General features: G+C 36.8%; 1 protein-coding gene and 1 long non-coding RNA gene across 2 annotated transcripts in view; both read right to left on the reverse strand.

Annotated features, from left to right (window-relative positions):
- Positions 1 to 19,543, reverse strand: part of LOC126371396 (uncharacterized) — a 64,775-nt gene that overhangs the window by 34,523 nt on the left and 10,709 nt on the right. The gene's annotated exons all lie outside the window — the stretch shown is intronic.
- On the reverse strand, positions 202 to 2,789 carry LOC126371221 (jerky protein homolog-like). Its single transcript, XM_050016485.1, has 2 exons — positions 2,615 to 2,789; positions 202 to 2,369 (listed from the first exon to the last, which is right to left on the reverse strand). The coding sequence occupies exon 2, from the start codon at positions 2,367 to 2,369 to the stop codon at positions 309 to 311; it is 2,061 nt and encodes a 686-aa protein (XP_049872442.1). The 5' UTR covers positions 2,615 to 2,789; the 3' UTR covers positions 202 to 308.

Below are 19,543 nucleotides of genomic sequence, written 5' to 3' on the forward strand. Positions count from 1 at the left end.
TCAAATGAAACACATGCAAATAATAGAAATTATAATATTTTAATATGCTTTATAGCACTGTTTCACAACCTAATCAGTCTTTAATACGTAATTAATATTTAATGAACTAAACTATGTACTTCTTTATTTACTTATAATGTTAACGAAAACAAACAAAACAAAATTAAAACATCAAAAATCAACTAAAACTTTTTTCTTTAACTTTGATGACTCAGAGTCATTTAACAAAACAAATAAACAAAAACTAAAGACATTATTAAAAACTAAACACATTAAAAAAAAACAATTTCTACTATCACCTACTCATTCTAATCGGAGTCACAATTATGGCAGACATAGGTAATACCTCCTTCTGTGCACTCCTCGTGAGCCCATAGTTTACAAGTGGTACATTGTACCCACTTTTCTCCAGATCTGCTCGCTGAATACGGTGACAAACAAACGATACAGTAGCACTCTTCCTCTTCAGATGATAATGATTCCTGCTGTGTCTTATTTCTTTTCCCTTTTGTAGTATTTTTCTTTCCTTTTGTGGTATTTCTTTTCATTTTTACTCCATCCAAACGTTTCTTAACTAGCTTAGCTTTGGTTCTCTTTAGCCTTGCTTCATGTTCTTTTCTTATCTCTTCTTTTTCTGGTGTATCAGTATATATTGTAGACTTTCTGGTTCTTTTTCCTCTATTCCCTTTCCTTGGGAGAGCTTTTGGTAATGGTCGTATTGCTTCCGGTGAAAAAACAATAGGGTCACTAGATGTTTCTGGCTGAGCACTTGTTGAGGGATTTGCAGAAGTCTGATGTGGGTGTCTGGGTGGTGTATTCGAGGTTTCAGGATCTTCAATATTCGGTTGCCCTTCAGTTCTCAGAATTTGTGAATTGCTGATATCTTGTTGCTGTTCCACAGTCTCTAGTGACGGTTCATCAATTAATATAGAAGGCGATAGTGGTGGCGTTTCATCTCCTCGTGGCATATTTGGCAAGGTAACAATCTCTGCGTCAGGTGTGTTGTCAGGGCTCGGTCTTTCCATATGAACCTCTGCCTCTGTTAATATTTCAAGATTTGGTCTATCCGTAACATCCTCAGTTATTTTTTCGTGGTTTGATCTATCCGTAATAGCCTCAGCTGTATTTTCGGGGTTTGGCCTATCCGTGACAAATGCAGGAGCAAAGTCGAGCTCTGTAAACAGATCCCGATTATATGGAGAGATTCCTGTTTTGCGGAAGCCGGCTTGAATATTTGATGGAGTAAAAGCAAGGGGCATAGCAAGCGCAACAATCCCTGGAATATCATAAATTGTCATTGTCTTTGCTGGATGGCTTCGCATCCATGCATCGCTGGCCGAATTTATAGCTTTCTTGAAAGGGCCGAATACAGATCGATCAAGCGGCTGGAGTCTATGAGAGCAATGGGGAGGAAAAGATAATAATACAATGCCATTATCCTTGCAGAAATCCAGTGCGTTAATATGAACGTGGGACGCGTGGTTATCAAGCACGAGCAACACTTTATGTGAGGGAGCGGCATTTGTATGTTTTTTGAAATGTTCCAAGAAGCACAGAAATGATTGATCCTGCATCCAGCCAGAAGGGTTAGCAGTTCCAGCAGAGCTTATAGGCCCATCTCTTATGAAATAGTCTTGAAAACGCACTCGCGGGAAGACAAAAAATGGAGGAAGTGCATTTCCGATTGCATTTGCCGCAAAGGCTACTGATACCAAAGTACCTCTTTCGGCCGAAGTCACAGAACCCACTTGACGAGCACCACGTCTAGCCAACACTCTGTCAGGCTTTTGTACTGTGGTTATGCCTGTCTCATCGGCATTATAAATATCTTGCGGCTCAAACTTGTACCGATCCATGACGTTGCTTAAATTGTCGTAGAAGGTATCTACGTTGTTCTTATTGAAGCTGGTGGCCCTTGAGAGGCTGGTAGCTTGCGCTGCGCGAATAGACAGTTGAGGGTTTCTTGACATAAACATCCGAAACCATTCTTCCCCTGCCATTTCGTTGTCATCCCAAGTACGTGGTCGTGATAAATTATACTTAACGGTAAGTTCATATGATAATTTTCTCACCTCCTTTTTAGATAGGCCAAAATATATATCCGCACATCGAATCAAGTATTTTGAAAGCTCTTGCTCTTGCTCATTGGTAAAAACACGGTTATGTGCTTTATATCCCATATCTGGATTTTCTCCCTCGCCAGATGCATCTCGCTTTCGTTTGTATCTAAGGAGGCTACAATAATGTACTCCATACCTTTCCGCCGCCTTTCGCAATGAGAGACCAGCTTTTACACTCTTGTAAGCGTCTTCATAGCTCGATATGTCGATCTGCCCTCTTGAAGTTTTTCTCACACGTACTCTTGGCATCTAAAAAACAAGAAAATTTAATAAAAATATTGTTTCAACCGTACCCATAAAGAATGTGTCAACCGTCCCCAACCGCTCCATTTTGAAAAAAACGGTTTATAAGAATAGTGAGAATTATTATACATTAAAACTGTTTACCGTATTGTATTCTACAAGCTTTATTTTAAAACATAATAACACACTCAATACTCTCAGTTAAATATAAATTAAAGTAATAAAGTTAATATCGCAACAAAAATACTTACTTTTAGTAGTCGAATAACAATACGACGCCCTACACTCAACCACAGTGCGCGGAATGCGGCGCAACACTGTGATTCGGGTTCGTGCGACGTTGCCGCTTATTGCACCCCTTGCACTCTTCCCCCCGCGGCGTATAGTTTGCGAAATATTTGAGTTGTTTCAACCGTCCTTAGTTTCAACCGTACCCACTCTCCCCTACTAAGTTGTGTGCAGACTGCAAACTCTATGACGAAATGCGTTAGTCCCAGTGCAGTGCCCATGCTAGCTAAGCTAAACTAACTTAGCTTAACTCTTGCTCTGCCAACGCCATTAGAAGTAAGTACAGCGATGTACTATTTACTGAATACTCTCACTATCAACCATAACAACACATTTGGCACATCAGTCTGTCAAGGTCATGTTACATTGTACCTACCTATCAACCACATTTTCGTTGTTTATGCAGAGGTACATAGAAATAAACCCTTAAATAAAAATACCAAGAGTTCGTCCTTTCCGCTGAAAGGGTTACCAGAAACTTGCTTACCATAAATATATCGATTTGTGACTCTAACCACCGTAAAAGTAAAGAAGTTTCTTTGTGAATTGTATCCTAACTCCATACGTCCCAATAAGACCTGAGATTACATGTGAAAATATTCCTTATAAACGAACATTCTAGAATCTTGCACATTCGCTATTTTCCTTGAATATACTCATATCGTAGGTAAATACAGTAAATAATATAGGGTAACAAAGCAGTCACACAAACAAGGGTGCTTAACTGATAAAGTGCAGAAATACTGCGCAATGCAGTGAGGATGCATTGTCTTCTTGTATCTAGGGCGAATGCACTCAAGACAGATAATTATAGGTACGTCTGTTTACTACTGTTCTGAGTACACTTTTAGGATACGGAAAATTACAGTCATCGATTGTATAGGTACTTAAGTATAGGTAGGTGCTCCTAAAATAACTCGCAGCGCAGTACTGAAGATTAATAGAAGATACCCAAAACGTTTCATGATAACTATAAAATATGTTTACCAATATTCATTAAACAAAAACAAACCCGGACAAGATGCATCTACGTACATTCGTTCAAGTTTCAGAATATATTTTTGACGCTGTAGTTGATATTGGAAAGAAAATAATTATCTGAACTTTCTGAACCCAAGTTCGACTGGACTATTGCAGTCTAGCAACGAAATGAATCAAATGACGATCGCATTCTATATGATACATCAACATCCAAAGAGACCTTTTCTATTTACGATTAGAAACTTTTCTAAATAGCATGCTGTTCATGAGGATAGATTCGAGAATCACAAGGTCCGACCAGTTGAGGACAAGGCCAGATACACCGCAACGCGATGTATAGCTTGTTTAAACTGTGCTGAAATCATAACAATGGAAATAAAAAATATGAAAAAATTCTGCGCCTTATTTCAAAACGAAGTTTAAAGACAAACTAGATTTAAAATACCTGCGCCGTGAAAGAAGTAGAAGGATTTTAAAGAAACTAATAAGGGAATTTCCAGGCTACGGTTCTCAAAAACAATATCGAAGGCACTGTACAGATTTTCCTTCGTTTAACCATCCAAATTTCATGAATAACTTTTTATCTTTGTTTTGGGTATAGATGATGAACACCCAGGCACAATTACATCTTACACCCATTATTATTCTAATCAAAATAAAGAGAAGCAACATAGGTAGCAACATAATAATTATATGTAACAACAAAATAATTATTTTTTCTACTCCTCTACTTTAATCTGGCATTTAAATAACCAAAAAGTCTAATATAAGTACATATGTACATAATTAAACTCTTTGAAAAAGTGTACGCTCTATGGCCTATAAAAGCATTGTTTACAAAGTGTAACTGTACTATAATGTCGCCAAAAAAGCATTGTTGTTGTTTTTTTTTTTTGACCTGGAAACTGGCACCTTTACTTTGTTTGGTGCCATAGATATACTATAAAAAAAAGTATACATTTGCCGCCATTTTCCCGCGCGTTGGAAAATAAATTGGAAAATTTTTGTGTTTCGTTTCAAAACACTAAAAAGTGTAAAATAAAAAGGAAAAATGACGTCGTCGTAGAAAAAGTATTGTATGCAACGTTGTATAACTAGGTCAAAAAATGCTCGTGGCGTCTCTTATTGCGATGTTCGCCAAGGCTCACATCGCAACTCACGCCACTCGCATTTTTTGACCCTTCTTATACAACTGTTGCATAAAATACTATAATATATGCATGTGTCATTACATTGTAGGTATTTTGGAACAATTATGTACCCGAGTAATGAAAAAATAGGTAATAACGCCATCTGTATGTTTTTTTTTGGTGAACATAGCCTGGAAAAACCCTCATTGACAATTTATAATAATTCTATGCAGAATCTGCGACAGTAGCGACGCGAAGTAGTGATGCGATGGAAATTTTCACTTTATACAGCGCCCTCAGTATCCGTAACGATGTAACTAACAACATCATGCAACATAGCGTATACATACCTCCTGTAGGTATGTATACGCTATGTTACATACCTCCTGTAGGTATGTATACGCTATGTTGCATGATGTAAATATATCAATATATAAATAAAATAAAATAGCGATAATGTAATAATACCTAATAACCATTATTGTGACAGGTAATTGTTCATCATACATCGCATCAGTTCATTTTAAAACCAAGTGAAGTCTGTAGAGAATGTGCTTAGCTTCAACCTACACTACCTACTCCTACACTTGCTATGTAGAAATCTTTGACTTGTTATATAATTGAAGTAAGTAAATCTTCTAGTTCGTGACTTATGACTCTAGTAAGCCCTATAAGGACTACAAGTCTCATTTTTGCCTGTGCCTGTATCGCTTAGTGACTACTAATGCAAATATTGTCACAGGTACTCGATAGCCGACGATATGTCTATTTAAAGATTTAACTATAAAATGACTTTGCTCTCCCTGACACAGAAAAGAAACGGGTTTACTAATGTGAACACGAACACTGTTAGGTGCCATATTGGTTATGTCTACAACAACTAGGGCACATGTGGCTTACTCAGGTGATAAGGCCTTAATTGCATGTACGCGTTATGTATACAACGCTGGGAATGTAGCTAGCAAGGTATTTGGGTTGCATAATTACAGTTGAAAAATACTCATTGGCCCCGATTCCTGCAGACACCTCCTAATTTTATTTTAAGTTATACCTGTCATTTTCTTATCCACCGAAAAGGAAAGGGAAGAAAATACAAATACAAAATACATTCAACGTGCGTATCATCAAATCAAATTTCAAACATAAGATTTTAATAATTTGATAACTAATAATGTACAAACGAAGTGGTTCGTATAAACCATGAAAGTACAGGGCATAAAGGAAGTTTCTTGTATTTTTTTTCGTGGGTAGTACCCACCTAGATTTTAGTTTCTCTTTTACTAACAAAATTAATATTGTTGCTTGAAAATAAAAGTAAGTAGATATTTTTATATTATTTTCAGTATGTAATTAGGTGCTTTACCTACTTCAGATTGAAAAACAGGAAAAATCAAGCGGAAGGTAAAATGTATATTTAGTTGGATGGGTACCTACAAAACTGTATATGTGTACCTGTAGACCTCAACGTTGATTAAGCCGTCTCTCTATGCAATCGACAACAGGAGGCATGTATGCAGCAAATCGGATGCACATATATTGCCTATTACTGTTGTTAATTGGCTTACCACCCTATTCTAGCAAAGAGATTATCTGTACTGTACATACGAACATGTTGGTCAATTTCTGCTGTTTACGTGTAAGATGTGGAATGAGCTTCCCTCCGAACTTTTCCCACTGTGTTATAATATGAGGTCTTCCAAAAAAACCAATTACTCAATTGTATACCAATATTTTATGTTTATTTTTATTTTTTTAAAGAACGTCTAGGGTCCTGTGCCGAGGTTTTTCTTGCGGCTTCTTTTCCCCGACTTTACAGGTTGTGAGAAGCTGCAGTAGTTTTAGGCGGATGAGACGTTCATTATGTAAAAGTTGACGATTCAAAGTGCAACTAAGTTACCTACTGAATAAAGATATTTTTTAATTTGAATTTGTTGATCAATTTCTACTGTATACGTGTAAGATATGGAATGAGCTTCCCTCCGAGGTTTTCCCACTGTGTTATGATAAGGAGGTCTTCCAAAAAAGGAGTGCTAAAGGTGGGAAATATATAGGAAATACCCCGGGTCTGATAGGTTTAGCAATTATGTGCTGCAAATATCCATAGGGGACGGAGACCATTTCGTGGCGGACTTTGCTAACTGACGTATTTGTAGTTTTTTGCTAAATTGATTTGTGTCGTATTGACAATTGCGAAAAGTACAAATCATTTTCGGCAAAAATTGTAGATAAGTACGTCATTTCGCGAAATCAGTGACGATTTATTACCATAAAAAAAACACTTATACTTACAATAAATATACTTATTACGTAAGTAATTATACAACTATGTAGGTATGTATTGGTGTCGCAATATGACGTCAGTTCTAAATAGTAACCTTATTACCTATGTGTTAGAAGAACAGCCGAAACTTACATTTTGTGTGTCTATGGGGTAGTAATACGAGTCAAGGCGACTTAATTTATTCAATGTATTTTTATACTTGTTTCTAAATGATTAAAACTGTAATTTGATCACGTAGACATACGCATTATCTAGATAAATCATAACAACAAATGAAAGGAATTTGATAAATCGCGACCTATCGTGCTACGACTTGGCTACGACCGTAAAAACTTCAGGTACGGCGAACTAAAATAATACTTTTAACGAACCCAACATAGTTTGTCCACGCTATAATCGGTTTAGCAATACAAGCATGTCGTGCGATACGAGCATGTACACACTTAATATCACACTTAAAACTAAATAAGTTATACGTAGTAATTAGTTACAGCAGAGACTCAGTCAAAAATGCTTCCTTTATTATCCCCCGACCGTATTTTCTTAGGTACTGTTAGATAGAAAATAATCGATTGAGATAATCTCGACTGAGAGGTACATCACTATGCTAATGAACGTTAGGTACTTTAAAAGATCTAATGAGGGACTTTTCAGGCTACGTTCCTCAAAAACAGTATAGATGGCGTTGTACAGATTTAACTTGATAATTACCTAAATCAATAAAATCAATTCTGTCTCTATTAAATTAAAACAAATATAGGTTTCAATACTGTTGTTTCACATTTGGGAGGCTAATAGCCACTGACCGGGTATTCGTTCGGGTGCCTATTGCTTTTTGTATTGAAAAAATCCTGAGAAACCGGGATTAACAAGAACCGATACCTTAAAATTAATTAAGCTTAAATAATTTGTGCGATCCCGGATGTTTTATTACCTATTAAAACAAATTGTTTTAAGAAGCCCCTTCCATAATTTCACAGCATTTTATGAAGTTTAGGCAAATTTAATGCCCGAATAACCGATCACAGCTAACAGCATCGCGGCCTCGTAATGGATATCAATTAACGGATCCATCTAATAATTCAATGTGTGAGATGGACACATACCTTACCTACCTATTTAACTACCTATACATGTACAGGGTGTTAGTGACATCGTAACGAATACTGAGGGGGATGATTCAGACCATGATTCTGAGTTAATATCAAGTGTAATTTTCCGTAGCAAAATTCATGTTTTTTTGTGGTTTTTTTTAACATTCAAAATTCTTTAATTATTTTTAATTCTATATTTTTGCGTTGGAAATTATCACTTTTTATTAGCTCAGAATCATAAGCTGAATCAGCGCCTACAGTATTCGTTACAATGTCACTTACACCACGTAGGTACAATTGATGGTACAGATAGCCATACGGGTATGTATGTGTGTTATTGGCATAACCAAAACTTTGGGGATGATTCAGACCATGATTATGAGTTGCTATCAAGTGGAATTTTCTGTCGGAAAATTTATGTTTTTTTTTGTGTTTTTTAAATTATTTTCAGTTCCATACTTTTGCGCCGGAAAATTCCACTTGATATCAACTCAGAATCATAATCTGAATCGTCCCTCAAAAGTTTTCGTTACGATGTCACTAACACCCTGTATATGTATAGGTAGTTGAATTATCTATCCGATGATTCAAATTAGTCTCAAAAACTATTGGAACTAAAAAGGAGGTAATCTTAGTAATGTAGAGGAATGAAAAAAATGTACCTTAAGTTAGGTAGGTAGGTACTTAGATATACTGTTTATTTTGCAATGTACTTATACGAAGATAAATTCTCTTGATCTTATCTGAAGGTATATCTTCCAAACTAAAAAACAAAGCACGATCACAATGACGTTCGGTCAGATTTGAAATACTAAAGAACAGAATTTTCATAATATTTCCATCTCATAAATGTAATACACGAGGGCGGCGTTAATTCAGTTCATTCCTCTCCCGGCCTCGAATTATTCCTTATGCTCGAATGTGTTTACAGACTTCAGTAGGTACAAACCAAGTCCTGGAAACTTGTCATTCGTCACATATTATTCATGATAACTAAGCTGTCTTTTTCCAAATAAATAAATAAAACTAACAGATAATTTATCCAGAACTTATTCGCAATATGAATGCATGGGATTAACTGTCTGAGAACTGATATTAGGCAGCTAAATTACTCGATTGTATAACAATATTTTAAGTATATATTTTTTAAAGAACGTCTAGGGCCCTGTGCCGAGGTTTTTCTTGCAGCTTCTTTTCCCCGGCTATACAGGTTGTAAGAAGCTGCAGTAGTTTTAGGCGGATGAGACGTTCGTTATGTAAAAATTGACGATTCAAAGTGTAACTATATTACCTACTAAATAAATAAAAGATATTTTTGAATTATCTAGCAGATATTGTCCTGAAAATAATTACTTAGACTGTAGAATAATCACCAAGTGATGAAATAGGACTTTTAATTCTGTTCCAGAGGTTGTGGGTTAAAACTTCTATCTTTAGATGTTACACACGAGTTTACAAGTTGTAATGACGCAAGGAAAATAACACCACGCGACTTAACTATTTAGGATGCCAGAAAAATGATGATCTTTAGGCGGACAGAAACTAAACCCAGTTTTAGTTTATAGCCCTTAAACTAATTTATAAAGATAAATATCTTTTTTATTTATTTATAAATACACAAACTTAACCAACTTTTTATTTTATAGCTCTTAAACTGATTTATAAAGATAAATATCTTGTTTTTATTTATTCATTTAGGTATGTATATATTTTTTTATAAACAATTTATTTATTTACAAGAAAGAGATAAAGTTATTTATAGTCCTGTAAAGGTAAGTTAAAAAAATTAAGTTGGTGTTTGCACGAATCGCCACCAATAACACATACATGTATGTATACATAGGTATATTCATACCTATTGAATATAGGTAAGTACCTAGTTTATCTGTCCATCTATTAGTTTCACCACGTTTCTTGTACAATTGCAATTTTGTATCATTTGTTGTAAAACTACGTAGATATGGACACGTGTGCAAATCAATAGGCCATGAAAATATTTTCAGGTTCTGAGTAGAGAGATAAAGTTGATATCGGCGCTTTCACGTGAAACGTTGTGATATACTTATATTACGTATTACGATATATTCACGGTGTTGTGCAATAGGGTACCTAGTTGACAAGTATCTAAAAAGACAGACATGACAATAGTTAAGCCGTTGGCCCCGGTCACTACTTACTGATGTAAGTATGTAGTCATGTCAGGGGCCTTTGGCGGCTCAATAACTAGTAATATATAGCACACGATAACTAGTAGTATGACAATAGTCATATGTGAATTCAGAATCAAAATCCCTAATTTAGTGCGCACCTGATCTCTCATACACTCCACCATCGATTTTTTTTTCTTGATCTATAGAGCTGCGTAGAGCCACGAGTTACCAGAAGACAACTTGCGGATTCAATGTTGAAAAGAAATATCAAGTTTTCAGAATTACTCATAATAAAGTAGATTGTTAGGTGATTTTTAAGGGCCTATGGCGGCTCGATAATAACCAGGGTTGATGGGGTTGGTAATCCACCTCACAACCCACACGATAGAAGGTGAATAATACATGTTGTGCCGACTCTACTTAGAATGGGATGAGGGTAGGAGGATGATGATGATGAAACTGGTGGATGACCAACCTCATCAACTCGGGTGTCAGGGTGATTACTGAGCCGCCACTGACATGGCTCATGTAACGACTACCTATATTCTTACATCAGTAGGAAACCCGGTGGGGACATGTCACAAACTTCACTCTGTGAGCCCAAGTTTGGTTAAGACATTACAGGCTGATCACCTGATTGTCCGAAAGTAAGATTATCCGTGCTTCAGAAGGCACGTTAAGCCGTTGGTCCCGGATACTACTAGATTGTTAAGACATTGATAACCCCGAGGGTTATCGAAGTAGGTAGGTTTAAGTACCTACTATAGAAAATGTTATATATGTATATAAATATATACAAAAACCGTGATACAAAGTTCATTGGTAAACAAAATAACGAATGCATGGATGTGTAATGCGATGAATATATCTCGAACATCTGTTTGAAAATATCCCTGACGTCATGCCTGCATTCGATGCAATCATTACTCATTCATTTTCAAGAAATACATACATAAACGCATATGCTCGCAATCTGTTAGGCCTGGCGCAGGCATGATTGGAATTGGTATTGGCACCAGAACACGGGTTAATACAGGATAGACTGATCTGTACGTACACATATTTAGTTTACTATATCATAAACTGCCTATATACGTCCCACTGCTGGGCACAGGCCTCCCCTCAATCAACCGGAGGGGGTATGGAGCATACTCCACCACGCTGCTCCACTGCGGGTTGGTGGAGGTGTTTTTTACGGCTAATAGCCGGGACCAACGGCTTAACGTGCCCTCCGAAGCACGGAATCATCTTACTTTTTCGGACAATCAGGTGATTCAAGCCTGAAAAGTCCTTACCAAACAAAGGACAGTCTCACAAAGTGATTTCGACAATGCCCCCATCGGGAATCGAACCCGGACCTCCAGATCGTGAGCCTAAGGCTCTAACCACTAGACCACGGAGGCTGTTATAACATAATAATAACATAACAAAATATTATAGGAATAGACCTATGATATCTTCGAGATGTCAACTTTATTATGCATAAACACACAACATGTATTATTAGTACGGTCACGAGCATTAATATGTATACAATTTGGTACCATGTCACATTAACTATTTTGACAAATTGAACTGTAAGTCTCACTAAAAAGTTTCAATCAAAATACCAATGCAAATAAACGATCTATCTATCTATCTAATATGTTAGTGCGATAGAGTCCTAAAGTGGGTACATTATATTGCTCATGACTGTACGAGAGTGGACCGTGACATTTACGTCATCAACTACCACGATGGGATCAGCTATCTTCTTCTATCGTGTGGGTTGTGAGGTGAATTATCAACCTCATCAACCCTGGTGTCAGGGTTATTATTGAGACGCCAAAAGCCCCTGACATGACTCATGTAACGACTACTTACTTACATCGGTAAGTGTAACCGGGACCAACGTTAACGTGCCTTCCGAAGCATGGATCATCTTATTTTTTGACAATAAGATGATCAGCCTGTCATGTCCTAACCAAACTAATCCCTAGTTTGGTTAGGTTTGTCCCCACAAAGTGATTTGTCCCCACCGGGATTCGAATCCGGGACCTCTGGATCGTGAGCCCAACATTCAACCACTGGACCACGGAGGCCGATAGGATGATTAGTTATATGTCATCGGTGCATTTGATGCAATAATTAGTCACCCATTACTAAAGATCTTATACTATCTAGGCATACTTCTAACTGGTTCTCTAAGCGTGGTGAAACGCTAAGTAGGACTAGTATGGATATATGGACAGTCCGCAGTGTTGCCTTTTAAGGCCACAGCCTCCTTAGCGGGCCGTATGTGAAATCTAGCTCAAAGCTATCTTGATCGAATCCGGCGCACTGAGGCAATTATATTTTTCTTCGACTTAATATTATCTTACATCCATAAAAGTCGTAGAATCTCGTGATTGGTCGCGATCTTATTTGATAGAAAGTCTGATGGAAAATAAATACATATATAACATCGAACTTCATAGAATAATTTATAAAATTATCGACTTTAACGTTCCTATCTAGAAAATGAGTTTCTAAAGCAGAGAAATAGAGTCGGTATGTAAATAAAGCTGCAGGTCAATCGTCTATTCGACTTTCAAAGGTAAAGATAAAAAAGACTTTTTCTTAGGCACTTTTGAGTATTCAATCAATCAATAATACTTTATTGCACAACGATATATTCAAAGGACATAAACATACAAATAATACGCACAATAGGCGGCCTATAGAAAGAGAATATTGGAGTATTGTTAAGGAGCTTCTCAATAAATGTTTCTTGTTTCTTCTTTCTTGTTTCTTGATCTTCTTCTTCTTTGTTCACGCCACTTCCCGTTATGCGGGATCGGTTAAAGGAGGAGTAGAAGTAGAGAGATAAAGTTGATATCAACGCTTTTACGTCAAACGTGAAATATTTATGTTACGTAAGCAAGGGGAATAGATGAGTATTGTTAAGGATAATACTTAAAGATCAAAACCTCAATGTAAGTGCGTGCGGCACTATAAACTGTGTGGTCTATACCACATAGCTGCGCGTACGCTCATGATCTGTTTTACTGACACAAAGCAGTACAACAAAGAAGTGGGCTCATTTGTCAACGGACTCGCGGCGTATTCAACCATGTTTCAACGTCAACCTATCAACCAACCAAGTTTCAACCGGTCTCGCCGGGAAGCTTTCATCTCCACTGACTGATGACCTGACAGACAGCGACGATTATCAACCGATCCCTTTGCCGTCGAAAGGTTAACTCTTACAATGCCGCGGTGTTATCAAAGTGAACCCGGCTATTGATTTAAAGTACGACGCTACACATATCGCCATATATGTATTTTACGTGGTTTCTGAACAAAAGCTTTGACGGATGTGGCTTTGGAAGTCAAAAGGCCATGATATCAGGAATTCTACAAAAGTTACAAAGATCAGTAGATGGATTTGGAATTTCGATCGGTAGGTCTCGCTGCATCTTTGCGAATCATAACCTCAACAACATCAACATTTATTCGTACGTTATAAGTAGGTATAAGTACCTAGAACTTATGATCTAGCTAGAGGGTGTAAGTAAGCAATCAAAGACGCCTATGCTCTGCAGCATTGCTTACTAAAGAGTCGCGTGGGATCGTGAGAATAGGGGTACAGATTATTAGCTATCTTGCTATATAGTAGCTATATTGTTGGAAAGAAAACCCTGCAATATTTTAAAAGAGAAGCACCATTTCTTTGCGCAATAAGGGTTTTTGATCCTTAGTGTGAATGTCCGATATTCCAGTTGCTTATCTTTACAATACAAGTTCATATTTCGTAACAAATGAAGACGTAAAGCAACTATGCGCAAAGTTATTATTCATCATCATAAAAATATGTGGATAATAGGTGTTGTATCGAGGACAAAGATTTGTTTATAATCGTAGAAGATGCATTGTTGTGGGTTCAGTGACCGCAGGGCCGTTGTTTAATTGTTCATATTCGCGTGATGCAACGTTGCGCCGGCGCACCGAATTGAGCTGGTTCGTGCTTAGGTAAGAATGTTCGTTGTAAGACTACTTTGTTTAGTAAAGAATCGAAGTTCGTTATTAAAGCAATAGATGCCGCAGTTGAACCTCGATAAAGATACGGTTACAAATAATGTTTCATCTCCATGCTGATATATGATAACGAATTGAAAATCGATAACATTCAGTTATAGTAAGTAAGTAAAATCTTTATTTCCTCTACAAAATAAAACACATGGATACATAAATACATACAAAAATACAATATTTGTAGAGGCTGGAGCCTAAACTAGGATACCCTGTGTTTTAGGACAAGTCAGGGCTTTGGAAGGCACGTTAAGCCGTCAGTCTCGTCTATTAGCCGTAAAAACACCTCCACCAATTCGCAGCGGGGCTGCGTGGTGGAGTATGCCGCATCTACCCCCTCCAGTCTAAGCATGTGCCCAGAAGTGGTTAGGTTGTTTATGTTACGAAACATTCAGTAGGTCGGTTTTCTAAAATAAAGTGTTATGTCAAATTCTGTAGGTATAAAATTGTCTAAGACGTGAAAGCTTCGTATAAAAAGTAACGTTCTTATTTTTAAAAATCTTACCTACTTAAGTATATTATGTTCCTAACAAAGAAAGTTGACCACTACCGCTTCGAAACGTGTTACGGATGTGCGCAGAAGCGGCACAAGAAACTCCAACATGGTCGCCACCAGTGAAGGGCTGCCCGGGAATTTTCCCATAGTGTTGTAAAAACTCTTTAAAGTAAGGATACTTTGCTTTTTTTTCAAACTGTTTATTCTTGTACTCTGGTCCTATCTGGCCTAAAGCCTAGGTAATAAAGCTCTTTTTATGTAATAATAATAATAATAAAAAAGTTTATTTAGGTAAAATCTACGACACACATATACATTTACAACATTGAAATATACACACATTAACATTAATATTTAGCTGAAATTCATAATAGGTATAGGTATATATATATAGGTATATGGGTGCCGCAGTTCACCAAAAAAGGCCAGGGTTCAGTGAAAATTTACCCAGAGGGCAACACTGATGTAAGGTTTAACTGCTTGCCAAAGTGGAAATGTTCCCGGGGATGACACGTCACTAGTTGCAACGATCCGTTTAGTATCTGCTACAACTACAGTTGAAGTAAAGTAACTGTATAGTAAAAGGAACGGGAAAGCGTCATTCAACTTGATTGAGGGATAGTTGACAATGTGATCAGCTTAATAGAGAGTAACAGCCCCTATCCCTCTTAGAACGATTGTCTCGTGCTTCAGGGTCCGTTCCCAGGCGGTTATCCTATTTCTACAGATTAAATAATGGGTTCTCCCGACACTTGATCATTGGTTACTTCCTTTGAAATCGTTTTGATCTGACAAAGATACCGTTCTTTTGTATGTTTTGTGAGTGGATTTAAAGACCAGATATCTTATCTGGGGTTTAAAAAGGTCAGACTACAGCAAATCATCACTATATTCTACACTACACAATATTGCAATATTCGCCTTCTGGTTGTCTGAAAGAAATCGCTTTAAGAGATAAGGCCGCCATTTGCCATGTATCTAGTTAAGAGTCTTTTTGTAATTATTTCTTTTTATTTTGGTGCAATAAAGTATATTTGTATTTTGTATTGCAATTTGACATTTGCACATATAAAAGTAAGTGCGCATTGATAGAATTCAATCAATGTTTTTAGCCATCCTGTAGGGCAAACATGCGCGGCATGATAAAATTTTGTCACGGTTATTTTATTGATTCTGACGGTATAATTATGTTTTGTTGATTGGTGCTAATATATGAACCTAAATAAGTCATGTCGTTCCGTCAAAACACAAACAAAATCACTGTTACAATGTTAGGGAAAAACAAACTTATCGATTTCGACAAAATTATTAAATCGATCGATAATTTTTCCACTTTGCTCGTGTTAGCCCTGCTGGTTTTGGTATCGCCGTAAAAACAGTTGGTGTTGCTGCCGGTGAGAAATTCAGTTGAAATATGTTGATGAATAGGTTTTCTTCATTAAAATAAAACTACTTAGTATCTGTACATAAGTAGCTCTCTCTCTCTCTATTTAAGAGCTGCGCTCTTGTCGGTGGAATAACCGCCATTCCTCTCTTCTTCCCGCCAAAACCTTCACCTCCCGATACGACACGACCTGCACCTTCTCTTTTATTTGTTTCATAAATGTTATCCTAGGTCTACCCCTTCCTCTCTTCCCTTAATTTTTTCCTTCTATAATGTTTGTTATAAATGAATCGTGTAGTATTAGGTGGCCAATCATATTTCCTCTCCGGATAAGTAGCTCATCCATCAAATGTCATTATTTAGCCAATTCTCCTCATTTTATCCCTTGTTGGGATGTAGGACTCGAATACCAGATTTCCACACCTCGCGATCTTTTGCAGCCTTTGTAGCTTGCTCCTATGACATGCCGAGAGTTTTCAACTCTCTGTCAACCGAGCGTCACCAGGGGGGTTAAAATGGCCACATCGAAGCAACTCATCTAAGAAAGCAATATTGCAATTTGACATTTGTTTGCATTGCGCACTTACTTTTATATGCGCAAATGTCAAATTGCAATATTGCTTTCTTAGATGAATTGCTTCGATGTGGCCATTTTAACCCCCCAGATCTCTTCAGGTACCGTTCAAGTATCCAATAAGTACTTAAAAAAAAAAAACGTTTACAGGAAGATCAACTTCAATAAAAAAAGTATAACCACATGTGCTTATCATGCACATATTATGAGGATGTTTACAAAAAGCCGGCAGTAGATTAAAATAGCATGTATAAGTAGTGTGTTTATGGAGGTAGTTAGGTCGAGCGGGCGGAAACGCCTTTGACCCTTTGTTTATCGTCGGTAGAGCGGCGCGCGCGCACCGGATGTACGCTTGCTGACGGAAGTGCGTCGTCAACGATGCTCTATACTTCTCAACACATGCAGGGATGCCTCTACTCGTTAAGACGGATAGTTTATTTCATGTTTATCGTTCCTGTGTCTATAAATATTTATATAAGTAGATACCTTTTATTCGTAATTAATTTAATTGTAGAGGTATATATATTCGAAAAGTAGGTACTTATCACACCTTGGAATTACTCAGAAAAAAATATAAACATAAAAAAAGAACAGGTAAGGTATCCAGATTTTAGAGTACGTAAATTAAAACAACGTTCGTAGAAGTAAGAAAAAAAGCATTATTAAGTATCTATGTGAATTCGTTGCTGAACCCCGAACCTGCTATCTGGTTTTAAGTTTATTACTATTTTGACATTGTTTAACTATTACAATTAATTTTGGCAAAAAAAAAACTATTACAATACAATACAAAACTCTTTACTGCACTTAAAACATATATTAAAAATACATTCTTATAATTAGATAAGTAGGAACACGCGGCCTTACTGCTAAAGTAGCAATCTCTTACAGACAACCTTTAAGTATAGGAAATGAGTTTAATAAAAATCGTAGCGGGATAGACAGTGAAAAATAAAAAGTTGAAAAATATAAGTATACACTGATAGGCGTGTATATTTGAATGTTGTAACTGTATATGTGTGTCGTAGATTTTACCAAAATAAACTTTTTTTTTATTAGTATACCTTGATAAAATATATTAAAAACAATAAATAGAAGACAATAAATAATGATTAACTATTGTGTCTGGAAATCTGGGCAACTTCTTACCACCACTAGAAGAATGTCAACTTATCAAATTAATGTGATATATGCTCGCTCGCCCCTATACTGTACTATTGGTTTATAGACGTCCACGCCTGCAGTACATCACGACCTAAATATCGATCGGTGTTAACATATGCAAACAACACACCGGTACATCGTCTGCCTACATGTACACTCAGCAACTAAACTCCAATCACATACACAGACATATCATCATCATCAGCCCATTAACGTCCCCACTGCTGGGGCACGGGCCTTCCCTATGGATGGATAGGGAGATCGGGCCTTAAACCATCACGCGGGCCCAGTGCGGATTGATGGTTATTAACGACTGCTAATGCAGCCGGGACCAACGGCTTAACGTGCCTTCCGAAGCACGTAGGATTTCGAGATGAAAACTTATTTTTTTTGTGGTCACCCATCCTATGACCGGTCTTTGCTAAAGTTGCTTAACTTCAACAATCGCAGACCGAGCGCTTACCGCTGCGCCACCGAGCTCCTCACACAGACATATACCTACCAACATATTTAGATACCAATACGTATGTATGTATTCTAATTAGTAAATGTACAGCCCCAAGTGGCCTAAGAGCAACCTGCAGCTCAAAGGGATTACCACGTAATCCAGCTTTGCAAACGACGAACACTTTGGTAATCATTTATCCTAATTAAATTTATATCAATATAACGTTTGTGTTTTATTTATTTATTTATTTTATTTAGATAACCAACAGCTTATAAAACAGAACATTTAACAAACCAACTTAAGCTACTTAAAGGTTACCCTAGATAAGTTTTTTACCTATGCGTAGAGACTGAGTAGACTAGGTAGGTACCACAGTTTGTACTTTACCTAAGAGTAGAGACTGGGTACTAGGTAGTACCAGTCTAACTTACCTACCCAAGTATTTATCTTTGAACTAAATTTATATTTTCAACTAAGGTTGCTCATGTGTACCTATAGAGCAGGGGATCTGTAAAGCCCACATCAAAGGAATACATCTAAAAATCAATATTGCAATATTACATTCGCGCATATAAAAAGTCAGATAGTAAGCAATATTAACAAATGTCAAATAGCAATATTACTTTTTTAGGTGAATTGCTTCAATGTGGACTTTTAACCCCCAAATCCCGCTGCTATAATTCGTTCATTATTCATGTATTTTTTTCACTTAAAACCTCAAACCATTTTTCAAATAAATCTATTTATCGTGGAATGAAAATCTTGATATTAAGTATTCTAATGTTCATAGATTTTCCACGCCAACTGCACTGGGGTGGCAACATGAACTACCATCCTCTCCTCACTCATCCTCAAACTTGTTTATGCCTTTAACTCGTTTTTAAACATCTTGTGTTTGAACCTGACAAGGTGTAAGGGCTGTGGGTCGGAGCAATTTTCCTTTGTAAAGTGTTTATAATTAAATTCTTCACGAATAATTTTATAGGGAAGGTTCGAAAAGGAACGCTTTGTTTTAGGAATATTGTATTGTTAAAGAGAAATAGTAGCGGAAAAGAATGCCTGGCTTCTCAGCATCTTGGAGACTTGGATTCTTGAAGACTAGTTATTAGTAGTTATATTTGTTTAAATTGAGATTTCATT

Source organism: Pectinophora gossypiella, chromosome 12 (genome assembly GCF_024362695.1).
Source record: "Pectinophora gossypiella chromosome 12, ilPecGoss1.1, whole genome shotgun sequence".
NCBI classification, from domain to species: domain Eukaryota; kingdom Metazoa; phylum Arthropoda; class Insecta; order Lepidoptera; family Gelechiidae; genus Pectinophora; species Pectinophora gossypiella.